This window comes from Aquarana catesbeiana, linkage group LG08, assembly GCF_042186555.1.
Source record: "Aquarana catesbeiana isolate 2022-GZ linkage group LG08, ASM4218655v1, whole genome shotgun sequence".
Lineage (NCBI taxonomy): Eukaryota > Metazoa > Chordata > Amphibia > Anura > Ranidae > Aquarana > Aquarana catesbeiana.
Window position 1 is genome coordinate 290,467,174 of NC_133331.1, and position 18,297 is coordinate 290,485,470.

Below are 18,297 nucleotides of genomic sequence, written 5' to 3' on the forward strand. Positions count from 1 at the left end.
AAGTCATTGAATAAGTCAGCTGACGTCAGTGGTTGCTAAGGATGTGGTGGTGGGGGGGGGGGAAGCACCTGCAGCTTCCTTAGCAACCATTGAAAGCAGGAAGCTGTCACGTTCATCCAAACTGAACACTCTAAACATTCAGCGAGTGTTCGGTCCGAACTTATGTGTGGGCCAAGCACAAAGCTCGTGCCCTTTCTCCGGGGGAAGAGGAAAGCTCAGAAGTTGGTGAGTAATAAAAGTCCTGTGGTATGCATTAATCTCTTGAGGTCAGGGTCCGTATATACACTATATTACCAAAAGTATTGGGACGCCTGCCTTTACACGCACATGAACTTTAATGGCATCCCGGTCTTAGTCCGTAGGGTTCAATATTGAGTTGGCCCACCCTCTTCTGGGAAGGCTGTCCACAAGGTTTAGGAATGTGTCTATGGGGATGTGTGACCATTCTTCCAGAAGCGCATTTGTGAGGTCAGGCACTGATGTTGGACGAGAAGGCCTGGCTCACAGTCTCTTCTCTAATTCATCCCAAAGGTGTTCTATCTGGTTGAGGTCAGGACGATGTGCAGGCCAGTCAAGTTCCTCCACCCCAAACGTGTTCATCCATGTCTTTATGGACCTTGCTTGTGCACTGGTTGTGATGTCAGGCACTGATGTTGGACGAGAAGGCCTGGCTTGCAGTCTCTTCTCTAATTCATCCCAAAGGTGTTCTATCTGGTTGAGGTCAGGACGATGTGCAGGCCAGTCAAGTTCCTCCACCCCAAACGTGTTCATCCATGTCTTTATGGACCTTGCTTGTGCACTGGTTGTGATGTCAGGCACTGATGTTGGACGAGAAGGCCTGGCTTGCAGTCTCTTCTCTAATTCATCCCAAAGGTGTTCTATTGGGTTGAGGTCAGGACACTGTGCAGGCCAGTCAAGTTCCTCCACCCCAAACGTGCTCATCTATGTCTTTATGGACCTTGCTTTGTGCACTGGTGCGCAGTCATGTTGGAACAGAAAAGGGGCCATCCCCAAACTGTTCCCACAAAGTTGGGAGCATGAAATTGTCCAAAATATCTTGGTATGCTGACGCCTTAAAGTGGTGTTCCGGCCAAAATTATACTTTTTAAATAAAAATACCCCTATAATACACAAGCGTAATGTATTCTAGTAAAGTTAGTCTGTAAACTAAGGTCTGTTTTGTTAGTTTATAGCAGTAGTTTGTTATTTTATAAACTTACAGCAGGCCGTTGCCATCTTAAGTGTGGGCATCTGAAGCCAGACTGTATTTCTTCCTGGATCTCATCCTTGCAGATCTCGCACATGCTCAGTGCAGCACAAGCAGTGTAATAGGTTTCAGGTCAGGTTTCCATAGCAACGGCAGTGTCAGAGGAAGTTGCCGCCCCTTCCCAGAAGGCATTGCAAACAGGAAATGATGCGATGAGCCGCGGCCAGGGAGGAGGAAGTGAAAAATGAATACAGCAGATATACAGTGGGTGCTGAGAAATTTTTTTTTTAAATATCCAATTCGTTTGCAGTGCACAGTTTAGTGAGGGATGCTGAAGAGTTGTAAAAGTGGGCGGAACTCCACTTTAAGGGTTCCCTTCACTGGAACTAAGGGGCCAAGCTCAACCCCTAAGGCCAGGACTAAGGTGCAGGCCGGTCAAGTTCCTCCACCCCAAACTCGCTCTATCATGTCTTCATGTACCTTGCTTTGTGCACTGGTCCAAATCATTTGGTGGAGGGGGGATTATGGTGTGGGGGATGTTTTTCAGGGGTTGGGCTTGTCCCCTTAGTTCCACTTAAGGGGAACTCTTAAGGCGTCAGCATACCAAGACATTTTGGACAATTTCATGCTCCCAACTTTGTGGGAACAGTTTGGGGATGGCCCCTTCCTGTTCCAACATGACTGCTCACCAGTGTACAAAGCAAGGTCCATAAAGACACAGATGAGCGAGTTTGGGGTGGAGGAACTTGACTGGCCTACACAGAGTCCTGTCCTCAACCCGATAGAACGCCTTTGGGATGAATTAGAGTGGAGACTGTGAGCCAGGCCTTCTCGTCAAACATCAGTGCCCGACCTCACAAATGCTCTTCTGGAAGAATGGTCAAACATTCCCATAGACACACTCCTAAACCTTGTGGACAGCCTTCCCAGAAGAGTTGAAGCTGTTATAGCTGCAAAGGGCGGGCCAACTCAATATTGACCCCTACGGGCTAAGACTGGGATGCCATTAAAGTTCATGTGCGTGTAAAGGCAGGCGTCCCAATACTTTTAGTAATATAGTGTATGATGGTCCTATTCTGAAGGACTCAAACTCATCTTACTAGCTTCTTAGGTTACTGTGGAGAATGGATAAAGAGGAATGGGGACATCCCAACTCCTGGAAAAGAGAGTCAGAGATTTCAGTAGACCAACTCCTGGATTCTCCAAGAAACAGAAGAAGCCAGTAAGAGTCTCGACATGACAGGGTCCACCTGTAACTGGAATGTAACTTTTGCCAGGATGGACACCTTTAAATAGTCATTTTTACTGTACACTACAGTTGTCCTATGTCTTGAACTTCTTCACCTGTTAAATGCCACCTTAAAATCGTCCATAGCATCAGTTAGTCTCTGAGGCCTAATTCGATTTCCTAGGACTGTAGAGCATTTCCCGCACTCTGGACATAGGAAAGATGCTCACCGAGGTGACACCTCTGGTGTCTAAGAAGGCTTATCTTCTGGGTGAAACATTTCCCGCACTCTGAACATGAAAAGGGACGCTGGCCCGTGTGAATTCTCTGGTGTTGAACAAGGTACCTTTTCGTAGTGAAACATTTCCCGCACTCTGAACACGAAAAAGAACGCTCGGCGGTGTGAATTGTCCTGTGCACAAGAACCTTTTGCGGCGAAATAAAACATTTCCCGCACTCCGAACACGGAAAGGGACGCTCACCCGTGTGAGTCCTCTGGTGCTGAAGAAGGTATCTTTTCGTGGTGAAACATTTCCCGCACTCTGAACAAGGAAAAGGGCGCTCGCCCGTGTGACTTTTCTGGTGTTTAAGAAGGTCTTGTTTCTTAATGAAACATTTCCCACACTCTGAACACGAGAAAGGACGCTCACCCGTGTGAATCCTCTGGTGTATAATCAGATATTCTTTCGTAAGGAAACTTTTCCCGCACTCTGAACAAGGAAAAGGGCGCTCGCCCGTGTGAATTCTCTGGTGCTTAAGAAGGTTTTGTTTCATAGTGAAACATTTCCCGCACTCGGAGCATGAGAAAGAATGCTCGCCTGTGTGGATTCCCTGGTGTATACGAAGGTATTGCTTGGTAATGAAATATTTCCCGCACTCTGTACAAGAAAAGGGAAGCCTACTGGTGTGAGTTTTCTGGTGTAACAGAAGGCTTCTTTGGTAGGGGAAACATTTCCCGCACTCTGAACATGAAAAAGGACGCTCCCCTGTGTGAATTCTCTGGTGTCCCTGAAGTGTTCCTTTGTCAGTGAAACATTTCCCGCACTCTGAACATGGGAAAGGACGCTCACCCGTGTGACTTCTCTGGTGTCTACGAAGGGTTGCTTTGTCAGTAAAACATTTCCTGCACTCCGGGCATGGAAAAGGGCGCTCACCCGTGTGACCTCTCCGCTGTTTAGGTGCCGCTCTGTTGTTAGTGTGAGATTTCTCACATTCTAAAGATGACGAAGAACTCTCTCCTGTGTGGCCTCCATCACATAAAGCCTTGGGATTGGATGGATCGATTGATTGATCGGCACTGTGAGATCTCAGTTGGATATCTGAAGTCGTAGCATGGAAATGTTTAGAAGGTTCCTCAGGATTAGAAGGATCCATCGATCTTAGATGGACATGTGAAGTCATAGTATGGGATTTCTCATAAGGTTCCTCAGGATTAGAAGGACCCATCGATCTTAGATGGACATCTGAAGTCATAGTATGGAATTTATCAGAAGATCCCTCAGGATTAGAAGGATCCGTTGATCTTAGATGGACATCTGAAGTCATAGTATGGGATATATCAGAAGATTCCTCAGGATTAGAAGGATCCATTGGTCTTAGATGGACATCTGAGGTCATAGTATGGGATTTATCAGAAGGTTCCTCAGGATTAGAAGGACCCATTGATCTTAGATGGACATCTGAAGTCATAGTATGGGATTTATCAGAAGGTTCCTCAGGATTAGAAGGATCCATTGATCCCTCCAGATGGTAAGGTCTGTGATGTGTAGTTGGAGTAATGGGATCTTCTCCTGGAGAACATTGTGTGATGTCATCATCTTCTGTCTTGAAATCTGGAGATAAAATTGGATCTCCTTCCGAAGAATTCAGAACTAAGCGTCCATCTGTAATAAAACCAATTTTTAAATAAAGATTAAAAATATTTGACATATACATTCAGTATTTGGATCTGCTGAAGGTTGATTGTGTTTCCTTCCTTTGCTTTAGCATGACATACATATTTTTCAGCGCTTCTAACAATGTAAATATGTACTTTAAACTCATAATTGTAAATTAAAAATGTGAAATTGTTTCTGCATTTAGTGTTTATGACTTACTTGTGTCCATATGTAGAGAAGATCCCTCCGGTTTACTTTCCATATCCATCTCCCCCTCCTCCATAGACTGCCGATCTCCACTCACCAACCTCTCTTCTTCTTCCTCTTTAACCTCAACTTTGATATCTTTCGGATCTTCAACCTAAACCCCAAAGATGATAGAAAACATTTATAAGAAGGAACAAAACGTTTCAAAGTCAATCAATAGAGTTTTTTTTTTGGTCAGTTTCATCCACCTGATCATTCTCTTTATAATTGTAATCTTCCTGGGTGGAATTCCGGGAAGACAGAGGACCTCCCTTCTCCATAGACTGCGGATCTTCACTCACCACTGTCTCTTCTTCTTTTACCTCAACTTTGATGCCTTTCTGTTCTTCGCTCTAAAATATTTTTAGAAAACATTTATAAAAAGAAACGAGAATACATCATTTAGACTATCTTTTAGGTCTGTTCAAAAGGAAAAAGAAAAGAGCAGCGCCACAGGAAATAATTGGGAAATGGGACACAATTTGCTTGCCTATATTTTAGGTCTACATGCTCAGTCCCCACCTACCTGATGATGGTGAGGGATGGTGTGACCTTCCTGTGTGGAATCCCGGGAATACAGAGGACGGGGACATCTCTCTGGTGGGTTCCCATTACTGGATCCATCTGTAGGAAACACACACACTGACTGAATACATTGTTTCTATGTGTTTATCAGATGATGGGGGATCTAGGTGGACCCTCCGTACTGCTCTCTCCTTTACAATAAAGTCTCCTCTTACCCGGTGATGTGAGGGGCGGCTGATTATCCATCATTGAATCCTTGTAGAGATCCTTGTGTCCTTCTAGATACCCCAGAATCCTCCTCACCTCGTCCTGATCTATAAGGGACGCTCCCCTCTGTAGACATACAATAAACTGAGAATTACCTGGACTGTACTGGGGTGAATAGTGTCTCTATAGTTCCTCGCTAGTTCCTGGATACATCCCCTTTAGTTCCTGCTTAGTTCCTCCATAGTTCCTGCTTAGTTTTCCCATAGTTCCTACTTAGTTCCTCCATAATTCCTACTTAGTTCCTCCATAGTTCCTCCATAGTTCCTACTTAGTTCCTCCATAGTTCCTACTTAGTTCCTCCATAGTTCCTACTTAGTTCCTCCATAGTTCCTACTTAGTTCCTCCATAGTTCCTACTTAGTTCCTCCATAGTTCCTACTTAGTTCCACCATAGTTACTACTTAGTTCCTCCATAGTTACTACTTAGTTCCTCCATATTTCCTACTTAGTTCCTCCATTAGTTCCTACTTAGTTTCTCCATAGTTCCTACATAGTTCCTCCATAGTTCCTACTTAGTTTCTCCATAGTTCCTACATAGTTCCTCCATAGTTCCTACATAGTTCCTCCATAGTTCCTACTTAGTTCCTCCATAGTTCTTACTTAGTTCCTACTTAGTTCCTTCATAGTCCCTGCATATTTCCTCCAACGTTTCTGCATATTTCCTCCATAGTTCCTGCTTAGTTCCCCCATAGTTCCTGCTTAGTTCCCCCATAGTTCCTCCATAGTTCCTGCTTAGTTCCCCCATAGTTCCTCCATAGTTCCTGCATAATTCCTCCACAGTTCCTGCTTAGTTCCTCCATAGTTTCTGCTTAATTCCCCAAAAGTTCCTGCTTAGTCCCCCCTTAGTTCCTCTTTAGTTTCCCTATAGTTGCTCCATAGTTCCTGCCTAGTGCCTCCATAGTTCCTGATTTGTTCCTCCACAGTTCCTGCTTAGTTCCGTCATAGTTCTGACACCTCTGAAGCCTTCCTATAAGGCCTCTTTCACACGGGGCAGATCAGTCATGATCCGCCCCGTGAACACACGCTGGCTCAGCGGGGATCGCTCCGCCGATCCCCGCTGAGCAGGAAGATGACAGGTGCATCGCTGCACGCTGTGCAGCGACGGACCTGTCAGAGCGCCGCTCTCCCCTATGGGGGGATCGGATGATGACGGTCCGTAGTGTCCGTCGTCATCCGATCCGATCCGAAAATGGAGGGAAAAGTAGGTTTTTCCTCCGTTACACTTTTCGGATCGGAGCGGGGTCGGATGTCAGCGGACATGTCACCGCTGACATCCGACGCTCCATAGGGATGACTGTATGTCCGTTTTTCATCCGAAAACGGATGGATGAAAAACGGACATACGGATCATCCGTGTGAAAGAGGCCTTACAGACCTTGTTCATATCACTGAAAGAAAATCTGGGACTCTCGTCAAAGCATGACTCTAACATTTTATCTATTGTAGGTTTGGATTGACTGGAGAAGAGTTAGAAGCTCTGTTGAAGGGGTCTTCTTCCTATGTTACAGTTTCAGAGAATTCCTTTCACTTCCTTTCCAGGTGAAGAGAGTCATAGAGAATGAGACATGAATGAAATCAGCCCAATAGGGACACCGAGAAAGATCTGACTAAAGTTCCAACCCCTCTTTTCTTTATATAAAAGTAAAGAGAAAACCTGTGGCTTCAGTTAGGCTTATTGAAGATGCATTGTCTGGTAAATATTGGATTGGAGAGAATAGAGGTTTACTAAATAGTACTGACCATGTATGATGGAGGATATGTAGACATGATGTTGTTCTGTGTGCACAGTTGTCGGGAATGTCTATATTGTGAGCCCCGTCCTATTAGTGTCAGTGGACACGGCATGTACTGTACACATTGATGTCACCCTGACAGCCAACTCCACCAAAATAGGTCTGGAGGCATCTGTACTGTGATTGGTTATCAGTATCACATGACAGAGACAGGGCAACCAGTCAGGTTATGGTGAGGGGCTAAAGGGAGACAAAAATCCTTCACCAACATACTTTAGAGGTATAGAATGGTAGCATCACTTCCATCAAATCACAAAAATCAGGAGCTTCATCCCTTATTCTATGTACTGTAGGGATGTTCATTCCTTCTGCTGCCTTCATTAGAACTTGTAATGTAGTTCAGTCTTCTTCCTCCCCATATCCTGATCCAGAGAAGACATGGTGTCCATTATCTCACAGTGACGAGAGCCAACAACCCTGAGACAGCTCTATGGAGGATGGATAAATGGTTCTATATTTAGGATGTATCCGATCTATAAACCAGAGGCTCTGGATGGACAGTTGGATAAATGTTTCTATATTTAGGATGTATCCGGTCTATAAACCAGAGGCTCTGGATGGACAGTTGGATAAATGGTTCTATATTTAGGATGTATCCGGTCTATAAACCAGAGGCTCTGGATGGACAGTTGGATAAATTTTTCTATATTTAGAATGCATCCGGTCTATAAACCAGAGGCTCTGGATGGACAGTTGGATAAATGGTTCTATATTTAGAATGCATCCGGTCTATAAACCAGAGGCTCTGGATGGACAGTTGGATAAATGTTTCTATATTTAGAATGCATCCGGTCTATAAACCAGAGGCTCTGGATGGACAGTTGGATAAATGTTTCTATATTTAGAATGCATCCGGTCTATAAACCAGAGGCTCTGGATGGACAGTTGGATAAATGGTTTTATATTTAGGATGTATCCGGTCTATAAACCAGAGGCTCTGGGTGGACAGTTGGATAAAGGGCTCTATATTTAGATTATCTCTGTCCTATAACAATATAAACATCAATAACATATATACTGTATATATACATATAATATGTATCATCATCTGCTGGAGATAAAAGACATCACAGTGACTATGGAGGAAGAGGACGGACAAGACGGGGGGTTACTGGGTGTAAATATAAAATAATATCTTATTACCTCCTCTGTTGCCAGTTCCTGCAATGTCTTCTCTCTACTTCCTCCCAACCCACCTCTGACCCACAACTTCCTGTCTGTATATTACATCACTTCCTGTCTGTACCTAACATCACTTCCTGTTGTTGCGTTCCACTGACAATACATGAAACCACCACCTCGTGTTGAGAATAAATATCGCAGTCTACCTTACGTCTCATCATCTTGCCCTCTGCCTCGTGGTCCATTCTTCTATTAGGTTATATTGATGATTACACAAATAATATAGCAAAGTAGTGGTATAAAATATAATTTTTATTTTTTTTTACAATGTCTTAATTTGATTACCAATATACACAGTATTCATTCATTTATTATCAGTCGTGCCTTTTCTTACATATTTAGCACTACCTCCCACAGGGGCTGCTGGTATCTGGCTCCCCTACTCCTGCACAGCCAGGCAACACGCATTTTCCACTTCCATCCGGACACAAGAAATCAGTCTCTGGGCTTGTTTTTGTTGTTTTTATTTGGGAAAAACAACTTGGATGGGGTACAGGGGTTATGGGGATGCCCAACATGATTGAAAAAACAGATGAGGACACCTTCCTTCCTATGTACAGAGAAAAGATCCCGGACTGTCCTCCTTCCTGGACTCAATCTGTCTTTAACCACTTTCCATCCGGGCCAATTCGATACTTCGCTCCTACATGTAAAGATCTACTTTTTTTTGCTAGAAAATTACTCAGAAACCCCCAAACACTATATATATATATGTGTGTGATGAGAGGACCCCTGATGTGATGGGAGGACCTTTAAAATGATGCAGGGGGGGACCTATGATGTGATAGATGAACCTCTGATATGATGGTAGGACCTCTGATGTGATAGGAGGACCTCTGATGTGATGGGAGGTGCTTTGATGTGATAGGAGGACCTCTTATGTGATTGGAGGGCCTCTGATGTGATAGGAGGACCTCTGATGTGATAGGAGGAACTCTGATGTGATAGGAGGACCTCTGCTGTGATAGGAGGACCTCTGATGTGATGGGAGGTGCTTTGATGTGATAGGAGGACCTCTTATGTGATTGGAGGGCCTCCTATGTGATAGGAGGACCTCTGATGTGATAGGAGGACCTCTGATGTGATAGGGGACCTCTGCTGTGATGGGAGGACCTCTGATGCGATGGGAGGTGCTTTAAAGTGATAGGAGGACCTCTTATGTGATTGGAGGGCCTCTGATGTGATAGGAGGACCTCTGATGTGATAGGAGGAACTCTGATGTGATAGGGGACCTCTGCTGTGATGGGAGGACCTCTGATGCGATGGGAGAACCTCTGATGTAATGGGAGAACCTCTGATATGATGGGAGGACCTCTGATGTGATGGGAGGACCTCTGATGTAAAGTGAATTTCATCAAAGTGGTTGTGTTCACTGTCCCAGGCTCAGGTTTCTCATTAATAAGTTTACATTTTTCAATTTTAAACTGGGCTCCTCAGCCCTGACCAGCTGATCACAGCTCAGATTTATACCACAGATTGGAACTTTCACTTTCACTGCTGGAGAATTCTACCACCAGGAATGGAAGTACTAGGAGAAGTTATGTAGAACTTATCACATCCGGTCTCTTCTGGAGTTTCCAAAGTTCTCTGACAGCTCTCCTCCCACCATACACACTACTTTCTATGGCAGCTCTATGGTGTGATGGGGGAACCTCTGATGTGATGAGAAGACTCTGATGTGAAGGGGGGGGGCTATGATGTAAAGGAGGTGTTCTTATGTAAAGGTGGGGTCCACTAAATTGATGCAGGACCAGTAATTTTTTAGGGGAGATTCTGATGTGATAGAGGAACCTCTGAGGTAATGGGAAAACCTCTGATGTGATAGAAGGACCTCTGATGTAATGGGGGGGGGTCTGATGTGGTGGGGGGAATTCTAATGTGATGAGAGGAGCTCTGCTGTGATGGGAGGACCTCTGATGCGATGGGGGAACCTCTGATGTAATGGGAGGACCTCTGATATGATGGGGGGACCTCTGATGTGATGAGAGAACCCCAGATGTGATGGGAGGACCTCTGATGTGATGGGGGGACCTCTGATGTGATAGGAGGACCTCTGATGTGATGGTAGGACCTCTGATGTGATAGGAGGACCTCTGATGTGATGGTAGGACCTCTGATGGGATAGGAGGACCTCGGATATGATGGGGGGACCTTTGATGTGATAGGAGGACCTCTGATGTGATAGGAGGTACTCTGATGTGATGGGGGGGGGACCTCTGATGTGATAGGAGGACCTCTAATGTGATAGGAGGACCTCTGATATGATAGGAGGACCTCTGATAAGATTGAGGGGGCTCTGATGTGATAGAAGGACCTCCGATATGATGGGGGGACCTCTGATGTAATAGGAGCATCTGATGTGATGGGGGACCTCTGATGTGATAGGAGGATGTCTGATGTGATGGAAGGAAGTCTGATGTGATTGAAAGAACGTCTGATGTGATGGGAGGACCTCTGATAAGATGAGAGGACCTCTGATGTGATAGGAGGACCTCTGATGTGATGGGGGGGGGACCTCTGATGTGATAGGAGGACCTCTGATGTGATAGGAAGACCTCTGATGTGATAGGAAGACCTCTGATGTAATGGTAGGACCTCTGATGTGATAGGAGGAACTTTGATGTGATGGGGGGACCTCTGATATGATTGAGGGGGCTCTGATGTGATAGGAGGACTTCTGATATGATGGGGGACCTTTGATGTGATAGGAGACAGCCTTCAACCTCCACCTCTGCAGCCTCAGCTGTACACAATGAATGGACAGGAAAAGCTCTGTACAGAGGCCTCCCCTTCATTCACAAACTGAAGCATAGGAAACACAGTAATGGATGAATACAGTTTACTACACTTCAGCTATGAATGAACAGAGTCAGTGATTGTGTCCATTCAGAAAAGGAAGAGGCCGGTAAATGACACATTTAGCGTCCCCTTTCCCCGCTCTCCATCCTGACACATCCCCTCAACAGCTGGTGGGAGAGGGGAAGGGGGGGGGGAGCCTGGCAACGCTGCTATACCAAAGTTATGAATGAGCAGTCAGTCATGGGTACCTATCGCTGACTGTGTCCATTCAGAAAAGGAATGACTCGTTTACCAGCCCCTTCCCCGCTCCTCATCCTGACACATCCCCCTTAACAGCTGGGGAAGAGGAGGGGGGAACTGCAACGCTGGGGGGGGGGGGGGGGGTCAGGGGATCTCACAGGGGCTCAGGGGAACCTGGATAAGAGGGGTGGTGAGGGTGGCATGTAGAGGTGCCAATCCCCTCAATGGAGGGCATCGGTTGCTCTATATGCCGCCCCCAGTTCCCCTCTTATCCATGTGGAGCATGGGTACCCTGTAGGTATGCACCTGTTTCAGACTTCATCATTGCGTGCAGCATGACCCTCCCCCCGCCCCCCCAAAAGCTGTGTTACCTATGCTGTGATTGGCCCACAGCTATCACATGGTACCTGGGCCAATCACAGCACCATGTACCATGTAATTTAAAGTGTAAAAAAAAAATCCCTGATCACCCCTCCAGTGTCATATAGTGTTACTACGGTGAAACTGGACTACTCTGATGAAAGTATTTTAAAAAAATACTAATAAATTTTTTAAAAAAATGTAAAAAAAAAATCCTTGATTACCCCTATGGTGACACTCGCCGCACTCACTCACAGTAAAAATGTAATAAAAATAAAATAATAAAATTTTAAAAAATGAAAAAAAATGTTTAAAAAAAAAAATGTTTAAAAAATTTAATAAAAAATGAATTCCATTTTTTTTTAATTAACATACTGTCACCAGTGTCCCTGATCTCCGCCGCACCAGTGATATGATGACGCTGTACTGCACTGGTAACAGGATGTATAAGAAAAAAAAATTTGTGAAAAAAAATGTGTAAAAAAAAAAAAATTGTGTGAAAAAAAAATGTGTAAAAAAAAAAAAAAAAATTGTGTGGAAAAAATACAAATAAATTATATATCTTAATTTTCTGTTTCAATATATTTATTGAAAGTTTTTCCAAAGAGGACACAAATTGTAGGCAAAGAATAACATCAAAAATAGGGTCCACAACGCAGGTGGAACATATCAAAAGGTTAAGAACAAATATAAAAAGGGTCCAAGTATTATACCAGCAGTCATTTCCAACACAAAGGGTTGCCATATAAAGTATGAAATTCAACATAAAAAGATAAAAGTTCTTGTAAAGCATCCAGCAATCCTCAGAAAACCCCACTAGGGGAAATATTAGAACCTTTCGCCACCACCATCCACCGGAGAGCCGGTACCGGCCACGAGTACACGAAACGCACCAAAACATTTCTTCATTTTCAAAAAAATTGTGCCAAAAAAATTTCCAAAAACTCCCTACTAAATACCTCGGAATGTCTACTTTCCAAAAAAGTGGTCATTTAGGGGGTATTTGTACTGCCCTGGTATTTTCAGGTCTGAAGAAATGAGATCGGCCGTCAGTACATCTGGTCTGATCAGTCCATAGTTTCTGGACTCCATAACAGACCGATTAAAATACACTTGTTGGGATTTTTTCGTGGGCCGTTCTTTTTCAGGCTTACCGTTTTCACTGGTGCATCTGAGAAACGATCTAACGGTGACGTTTGCTGGTCACAGAGGCAATGAGAGTCTAGATCGTCTCTGATCACCTCTATGACCTAGGAGAACCAGAGCAACGTCATCACCTCATTTCCAGTCTAGGGCGGAAGTAAACTATTTTTTTTTTTTAAAGCAAAAGATCACAAAAAAAAAATGTTTTATATATATCTTTTGCTTTTAAAGGTAAATGAGAGATTTGGGGTTCTTCTGACCCCTGATGGCTCCATAAAGAGGACCTGTCATCCCTTATTTCTATTACAATGGATGTTTACATTCCTATTAGTGCCCATCAGTGCCACCCATCAATGCCACCTATCAGTGTTGCCTATCAGTACAGCCTATTAGTGCCACCTATCAGTGTAGCCTATCAGTACAGCCTATTAGTGCCACCTATCAGTGCCCACCAGTGCCAATCAGTACAGCCTATCAGTGTCCATCAGTGCAGCCTATCAGTGTCCATCAGTACACCCTATCAGTGCCCATCAGTGCAGCCTATCAGTGCCCATCAGTACAGCCTATCAGTGTCCATCAGTATACCCTATCAGTGCCCATCAGTACACCCTATCAGTGCCCATCAGTACAGCCTATCAGTGCCCATCAGTACACCCTATCAGTGCCCATCAGTGCAGCCTATCAGTGCCCATCAGTACAGCCTATCAGTGTCCATCAGTACACCCTATCAGTGCAGCCTATCAGTGCCCATCAGTGCAGCCTATCAGTGCCCATCAGTGCAGCCTATCAGTGCAGCCTATCAGTGCCCATCAGTGCAGCCTATCAGTGTCCATCAGTGCAGCCTATCAGTGCCCATCAGTGCAGCCTATCAGTGCCCATCAGTGCAGCCTATCAGTGCAGCCTATCAGTGCCCATCAGTGCAGCCTATCAGTGTCCATCAGTGCAGCCTATCAGTGCCCATCAGTGCAGCCTATCAGTGCCCATCAGTGCAGCCTATCAGTGCAGCCTATCAGTGTCCATCAGTGCAGCCTATCAGTGCCCATCAGTGCAGCCTATCAGTGCCCATCAGTACAGCCTATCAGTGCAGCCTATCAGTGTCCATCAGTGATGCCTCATCAGTGCCCATCAGTGCAGCCTAACAGTGCCCATCAGTGCAGCCTATCAGTGTCCATCAGTACAGCCTATCAGTGCAGCCTATCAGTGTCCATCAGTGATGCCTCATCAGTGCCCATCAGTGCAGCCTAACAGTGCCCATCAGTGCAGCCTATCAGTGTCCATCAGTACAGCCTATGAGTGCCCATCATTACAGCCTATCAGTGCCCATCATTACAGCCTATCAGTGCCCAAAAGTGTCCATCAGTACAGCCTATCAGTGTCCATCAGTGCAGCCTATCAATACAGCTGAACATTGTCCTGGGCAGGAAGGGGAGTAAAAGCACCCTGATGGTATAGAATGGGTTAAAGCGTATTTTTTTCCCCCTAAAAAATTGCGTTTGGAAAACGGCCGCGCAAATTCCGTGTGACATAAATAACGGCAACAACCGCCATTTTATTCCCTGGGGTCTCTGCTACAATATATCATGTTTGGGGGGTAGAAGTCATTTTCTGATCTAAACCTGGTCAGCCCGTGGGCAGCCTCACTTGGTGTGAACACTCTGATGTCTGAGTACACTTCTTTGGCTTGCGAAGCTTTTCCCGCACTCTGAGCACGAATAAGGGCGCTCGCCGGAATGGGTTTTCTGGTGCTTTCGAAGGGTCCCTTTCTCGGTGAAACATTTCCCGCACTCCGCGCACGAGAAGGGACGCTCGCCCTTGTGGGTCCTCTGGTGCGCGTAAAGGTGCTGCAGCTGAATGAAACGCTTCCCGCACTCTGAACACGGGTAACGGCGCTCCCCCGTGTGGCTTCTCTGGTGTATGAGAAGGTATTGCCTCTGGGTGAAACACTTCCCGCACTCCGAGCACGGAAAAGGGCGCTCGTCCGTGTGCGTCCTCTGGTGTCTGATGAGGTTTCCTTTCACGGTGAAGCGCCTCCCGCACTCCGGACACGAAAAAGGGCGCTCGTCCCTGTGTATCATCTGGTGTCTAAGAAGGTTTCCTTTCTCGGTGAAAGATTTCCCGCACTCGGAACATGAAAAAGGAGACTGGTTTTTGTGGCTTTTCTGGTGTTTAAGAAGGTGGTCTATCCTAGAGAAAGATTTCCCGCACTCGGAACATGAAAAAGGACGCTCGCCCGTGTGAATTTTCTGGTGTCTGAGAAGTTTTCCTTTGTCGGCAAAACGTTTCCCGCACTCTGTACATGAAAAAGGAAGCTCATCCAAGTGATTTTCCTGGTGTTTGAGAAGTTTTCCTTCATCAGTGAAACTTTTCCCGCACTCTGAACATGAAAAAGGACACTCCCCCGTGTGAATTTTCATGTGTGTGAGAAGCTTTGCTTTATCAATGAAACATTTCCCGCACTCCGAACATGAAAAAGGACGCTCACCCGTGTGAATTCTCTGGTGTATGAGAAGTTTTCCGTTATCAATGAAACGTTTCCCGCACTCTGTACATGAAAAAGGACGCTCATCCAAGTGACCTCTCTGGTGTACACGATGTGCAGCTTTGTCAGCAAAACATTTCCCGCACTCCGAACAACAAAAAGGACGCTCACCCGTATGTGTTCTCTGATGTATAATAAGCTGTTGCATCCTAATAAAACATTTCCCGCACTCTGAACATGGAAAAGGACGCTCGCCCGTGTGTATTCTCTGGTGTTTATCAAGCTCTCCTTTGTGAGCGCAACACTTCCCGCACTCTGAACATGAATAGGGATACACACCGGTATGAATTCTCTGGTGTCTAAGAAGGGTGTTTCGTGAAATGAAAGATTTCCCGCACTCTGAACATAAAAAAGGATTCTCACACGTGTGAATTCTCTGGTGTATAAGAAGGTCACCTTTCTGAATAAAACGTTTCCCGCACTCCGAACATGAAAAAGGACGCTCACCCGTGTGTATTCTCTGGTGTCTGTTAAGTGTTCCTTTGTCGGTGAAACATTTCCCGCACCCTGAACAGGAAAAAGGACGCTCCCCTGTGTGAAGTTTCTGGTGTTTTTGAAGTTGTTCTATCTTCCCGAAACCTTTCCCGCACTCAGAGCATGAAAAAAGATGCCCACCTGAGGGACCGCTCTGCTCTTCAGGTAGTGGTCTGCTTTCATTGTGAGATTTCTCCAAATATGAAGGTGACAATGAAGGCTCTACTGTGTGGCCTCCATCACATACACAAGATTTCTTGGGATCTATTGATCTCTCCACATTGTGAGAACTTGGATGGACATCTGAAGTCATAACCTGAGAAGGTTCCTCAGGTTTAGAAGGACCCATTGATCTTAGATGGACATCTGAAGTCATAATATGGGATTTATCAGAAGATTCCTCAGGATTAGAAGGATCCATTGTTCTTAGATGGACATCTGAAGTCATAGTATGGTATTTATCAGAAGGTTCCTCAGGATTAGAAGGACCCATTGATCTTAGATGGACATCTGAAGTCATAGTATAGGATTGACCAGAAGGTTCCTCAGGTTTAGAAGGACCCATTATTCTTAGATGGACATCTGAAGTCATAGTATAGGATTGATCAGAAGGTTCCTCCGGTTTAGAAGGATCCATTATTCTTAGATGGACATCTGAAGTTATAGTATGGTCTTTATCAGAAGATTCCTCAGGATTAGAAGGACCCATTGATCCCTCCTTATGGTAAGGTCTTTGATTGGTAGTTGGGGTAATGGGGTCTACTTCTGGAGAACATTGTGTTATGTCATTATCTTCTGCCTTGAAATCTGGAGATAAAATTGGATCTCCCTCTGAAGTTCTCAGAACGAAATGTCCATCTGTAAGGAAACAAATTTTAAATAAAAATGTAAACATTTTTTATAGTCTTGTAATAAGGAGTCATATATGTTGGTCCAGCAAATTGGGTCAAACTCTATATGAGATCGTTGGGAGCCACTGTAGGTTAAGGATTGTGTCTACTGTTTTTCCTGTGGCCTGAATGCCTGATAAACAGTATGTCTTTTTTTCAACCCATCTACCAATGTAAGTATATACTTTATATTCATAGAAATAAAATAAAAATGTGAACTGGTTTTATATTTAGTGTTTACGACTTACTTGTGTCCACATGTAGAGAAGATTCCTCCAGTTTACTTTCCTTAATCATCTCCCCCTCCTCCATAGAGTCCTGATCTCCACTCACCAACCTCTCTTCTTCTTCCTCTTTAACCTCAACTTTGATGTCTTTCCGTTCTTCACCCTAAACCCCAAAGATGATAGAATACATTCATAAATAGGAACAAAAAATTACATAGAAGAATGTCCTCTCGTAGTTTAAGGTCTACATGATCTACCTGATGATGACCTTCCTGTGTGGAATCCCGGGAATACAGAGGACGTGGACATCTCTCTGGTGGATTCCCATGACTGGATCCATCTGTAGGAAACACACACACTGACTGAATACATTGTTTCTATGTGTTTATCAGATGATGGGGGATCTAGGTGGACCCTCCGTAATGCTCTCTACCTTTACAATAAAGTCTCCTCTTACCCGGTGATGTGAGGGGCGGATGATTCTCCATCATGACGTCCTTGTAGAGATCCTTGTGTCCTTCTAAATACTCCCACTCCTCCATGGAGAAATAGACAGTGACATCCTGACACCTTATAGGAACCTGACACACACAATGATACAGTCACCATCCAGACACATCCCTTGTCTGTTACTGGATAATGTCCCAGAATTCCCGGCACCGCTCACCTCTCCTGCCAGCAGCTCCATCATCTTCTTGATGACTTCTAGAATCTTCTTATCGCTGTCTCTCTTGGGTTTCATTGAGTGGGGTGGAGGCACTGTGATGGTGAAATGGTCACTCGACTCCACTGGAGGGCATCTCTGTTTGTAAGAAGCAACACCAATGTTATGTTACCCTCCCAGAATCATCCTCGCCTCTCCGGTCAGGTCTGTGTTTTATTAATAGAGATAAGAGTGATGTCATGTGACCTCCCAGAATCCTCCTCACCTCTCCGGTCAGGTCTGTGTTTTATTAATAGAGATAAGAGTGATGTCATGTGACCTCCCAGAATCCTCTTCACCTCTCCGGTCAGGTCTGTGTTTTATTAATAGAGATAAGAGTGATGTCATGTGACCTCCCAGAATCCTCCTCACCTCTCCGGTCAGGTCTGTGTTTTATTAATAGAGATAAGAGTGATGTCATGTGACCTCCCAGAATCCTCCTCACCTCTCCGGTCAGGTCTGTGTTTTATTAATAGAGATAAGAGTGATGTCATGTGACCTCCCAGAATCCTCCTCACCTCTCCGGTCAGGTCTGTGTTTTATTAATAGAGATAAGAGTGATGTCATGTGACCTCCCAGAATCCTCCTCACCTCTCCG

General features: G+C 44.9%; 1 protein-coding gene across 1 annotated transcript in view; it reads right to left on the bottom strand.

Annotated features, from left to right (window-relative positions):
* The window catches only part of LOC141106791 (uncharacterized), a 61,433-nt gene that overhangs the window by 41,987 nt on the left and 1,149 nt on the right, over positions 1 to 18,297 (bottom strand). The window contains 7 exon segments of the mRNA XM_073597719.1: positions 2,324 to 2,363; positions 2,603 to 4,318; positions 4,532 to 4,673; positions 4,768 to 4,911; positions 5,085 to 5,182; positions 17,454 to 17,577; positions 17,664 to 17,798. Of these exon segments, the coding sequence (XP_073453820.1) occupies positions 2,324 to 2,363; positions 2,603 to 4,318; positions 4,532 to 4,673; positions 4,768 to 4,911; positions 5,085 to 5,182; positions 17,454 to 17,577; positions 17,664 to 17,798 (2,399 nt within the window).